Raw genomic sequence first — 2500 nt, 5'->3', positions numbered from 1 at the left:
GAAGAGAAAAGAGGAGAGGAAAGAAAGGGGGAGAAAAGGAAGGGAGAGAAGAGAGGGAGGAAAGGGGAGGAGAGGGGGAGAGAGAGAGAAAGAGAGAGAGGAGAAAGAGAGGGGGAGAGGAAAGGAAGGAAAAGAAAAAAAAAGAGAGAGAAGGGGAAAAAGGAAAAGAAAGAAAAAGGGGAAAGGGAAAAAAAAAGAGAAAGAGAGAGGGGAGGGAGGGGAAGGGGAGAAGAAGAGGGGGGAAAACCAATTTAAAAGGAGGGGGGGGGAAAAGGAAAAAAAAAGGAGGGGAAGGGGGAAGGAGAGGAGGGGGAGAAAAAGAGAAAAGGAAGAAGGAAGAGGAGGAAAAAAGGGGAAAAAAAAAAAGGAGAGGAAGAGAGGGGTAGTTAAAAAAATAATGGAGGAGAGAGGGAGGGGAGGGAGGGAGGGGAGAGAGAGAGAGAAAGAAGAGAAGGAGAGAGGAGAGGAGAGAGAGAAAAAGGGGGGGGAAAAAAGAAAAAAGAGAGAGAGAGGGAGAGAAGAGGGGGGAGAGAGAGAGAGGAGAAGAGGGGGGGGGGGGAAGGGGGGGGAAGGGGAGAGAGGAGAAGAGAGAGGGAGAGAGAGAGAAGAGAGAGGGGGGGAGAGAAAGAAAAGAGAAAAGAGAGAGAGAGAGAGAGGAAAAAAGAGACAGAGAAGAGAGAGAGAGAGAGGAGAGGAGGAGGGAGAAGAGAGAGGAGGGAGAGAGAGAGGAGAGAGAGAGGGGGGGAGAGGGGGGGGGGGAAAAAAAAGAAAAAGAAGGGGGGGGGAGAGAGAGAGGGGGGGGGGAGAAAAAAGAAAAAGGGGGAAAGGGGAGAGAGAGAGAGAAGAGAGAGAGAGAGAGGGGGGGAGGAGAAAAAAACGGGGAGGAAAAGACGGGGAGGAGAGAGAGAGGGGGGAGAGAGAAGAGAGGAAGAGGAGGAGAGGAGAAGGGGGGGGAGAGGGGAGAGAAGAGAGGGGGGGGGGGGCAGAGAAAGAACAAGAGGAGAGAGAGAGAGAGAGAGAGAGAGAGAGAGGGGAAAGGTGGAAGAGGGGAGAGAAGAGAGAGGGAGAGAGGGGGAAGAGGAAGAGAGAGAGAGAGAGTGTGTGTGTGTGTGTGTGTGTGTTTTGGGGGTGTGTGGTGTGGGGTGTGTGGTGTGGGTGTTGTTGTGGTGTGTTGGGGTGTGCTAATATGAATAATGAGAGAAAGAGAGAGTAAATCATATGAAAAAGATCAATATTTCCAAGTTTGTTTGCGAGCATCACGTGTTAGATCCAGTAAGACCCGTTCAACCAGCGATCCATTCTGCTTCTGAGGAAATTAAGAATAGAAAAGAGATTAATAGAAGTTATAAGTAAATCAAATAACAAGAAAAGGAAAAATAATAGTAGATTGCTGTAGATCGTGCAATATAAAGCCGCGCAAAATGAAAAAAAATATATATATCTTCCACTCATAGACCGATTTATAAGAGGACGCATCACAGGCCGTTTTGCTGTATTGGTCGGTTCGTGGGGCTTCTGATTGGTTCCACACCATGAGGGGGAAAAGAATATATTCAGCCCGTCTTTTTAAAACCCAGAGGATATTCGTCTCGTCACACATAGAACCGCTCTCGACGTACCGCTCGCTTCCTAGGCCCATACGAGTGTGTCACAAGCTTGAAGAAGAAAGAAAGAACCAGGTAACTTTCGCCAGTAAGTAATACAAGTCTACGTACTTCACTCCATGTTTGAATAATTTTGTCATTTAATGATATAGGTGTTCACGAATGTGTTTGAACATTATATGCGACCATATACGTACACACACACACACACACATACAGACACACACACACACACACACACACACACACACACACACAAAAACACACACACAACACACCCACACCCCCAAAACACAAAAAACACACACCAAACACCACACACACCACAACACAAACCCCCAAAAACACCCCCATATATATATATATTTTATATATTATATAATATATATATATATATATATATAATAAATAAATATTAATTATTATTATGTATATCTATGTGCGTGTGTATATACCTAATGATATTGTGAGTTTTATAGAATAAAGTTGATGTTAGAAGGCAATGTATATGAAAATCTGCAGCAAGATAATTGCTGGAAGAACCCCTGTCTTCCCTTTTCCTTTCAATGTTCTCCCTCCCTCTTTAAGGAAATCTCTTAAATTGGTAATTACATAAACTACACACCTTACGCGCGCATGTTTTTCTTTTACAGAAGGTCATGGGGAGGCTGTGTCTCGGCGCGTGGATGGCGGCCTCGTGTCTCTCCGTGGCTCTCCATCCCGTCCAGGGCGCCCTTCGCGTCGCGGTGGCCGGGGAGGAGCCCTTGAGGTTGCCGGTGCTTTTGTCCCGCACCGGCCTGGCCCGCCGCGGACTCCCTTGGCCCCGTGCCCGCATAGCCAACGAGGACCTGCAGACGGCAGACGAAGGGGAGTGGGCCCCCAAGCCCTCCTCTCAA

At 47.3% G+C, this 2500-nt stretch overlaps 1 protein-coding gene across 1 annotated transcript in view; it reads left to right on the top strand.

Moving 5' to 3' along the window:
* The first annotated feature begins 1604 nt into the window (after window positions 1-1604).
* Window positions 1605-2500, top strand: part of LOC119581286 — a 1613-nt gene continuing 717 nt past the window's right edge. The window contains exons 1-2 of the mRNA XM_037929680.1: window positions 1605-1692; window positions 2258-2500. The exon at window positions 2258-2500 is cut by the window's right edge and continues 717 nt beyond it. Of these exons, the coding sequence (XP_037785608.1) occupies window positions 2264-2500 (237 nt within the window). The 5' untranslated portion in view covers window positions 1605-1692; window positions 2258-2263. The remainder of the gene's footprint in view (window positions 1693-2257) is intronic.

Source organism: Penaeus monodon, chromosome 14 (genome assembly GCF_015228065.2).
Source record: "Penaeus monodon isolate SGIC_2016 chromosome 14, NSTDA_Pmon_1, whole genome shotgun sequence".
Taxonomy (NCBI): domain Eukaryota; kingdom Metazoa; phylum Arthropoda; class Malacostraca; order Decapoda; family Penaeidae; genus Penaeus; species Penaeus monodon.
Note: the sequence above shows the minus strand (reverse complement) of the source record. Positions and strands in the feature narration are given on the sequence as shown.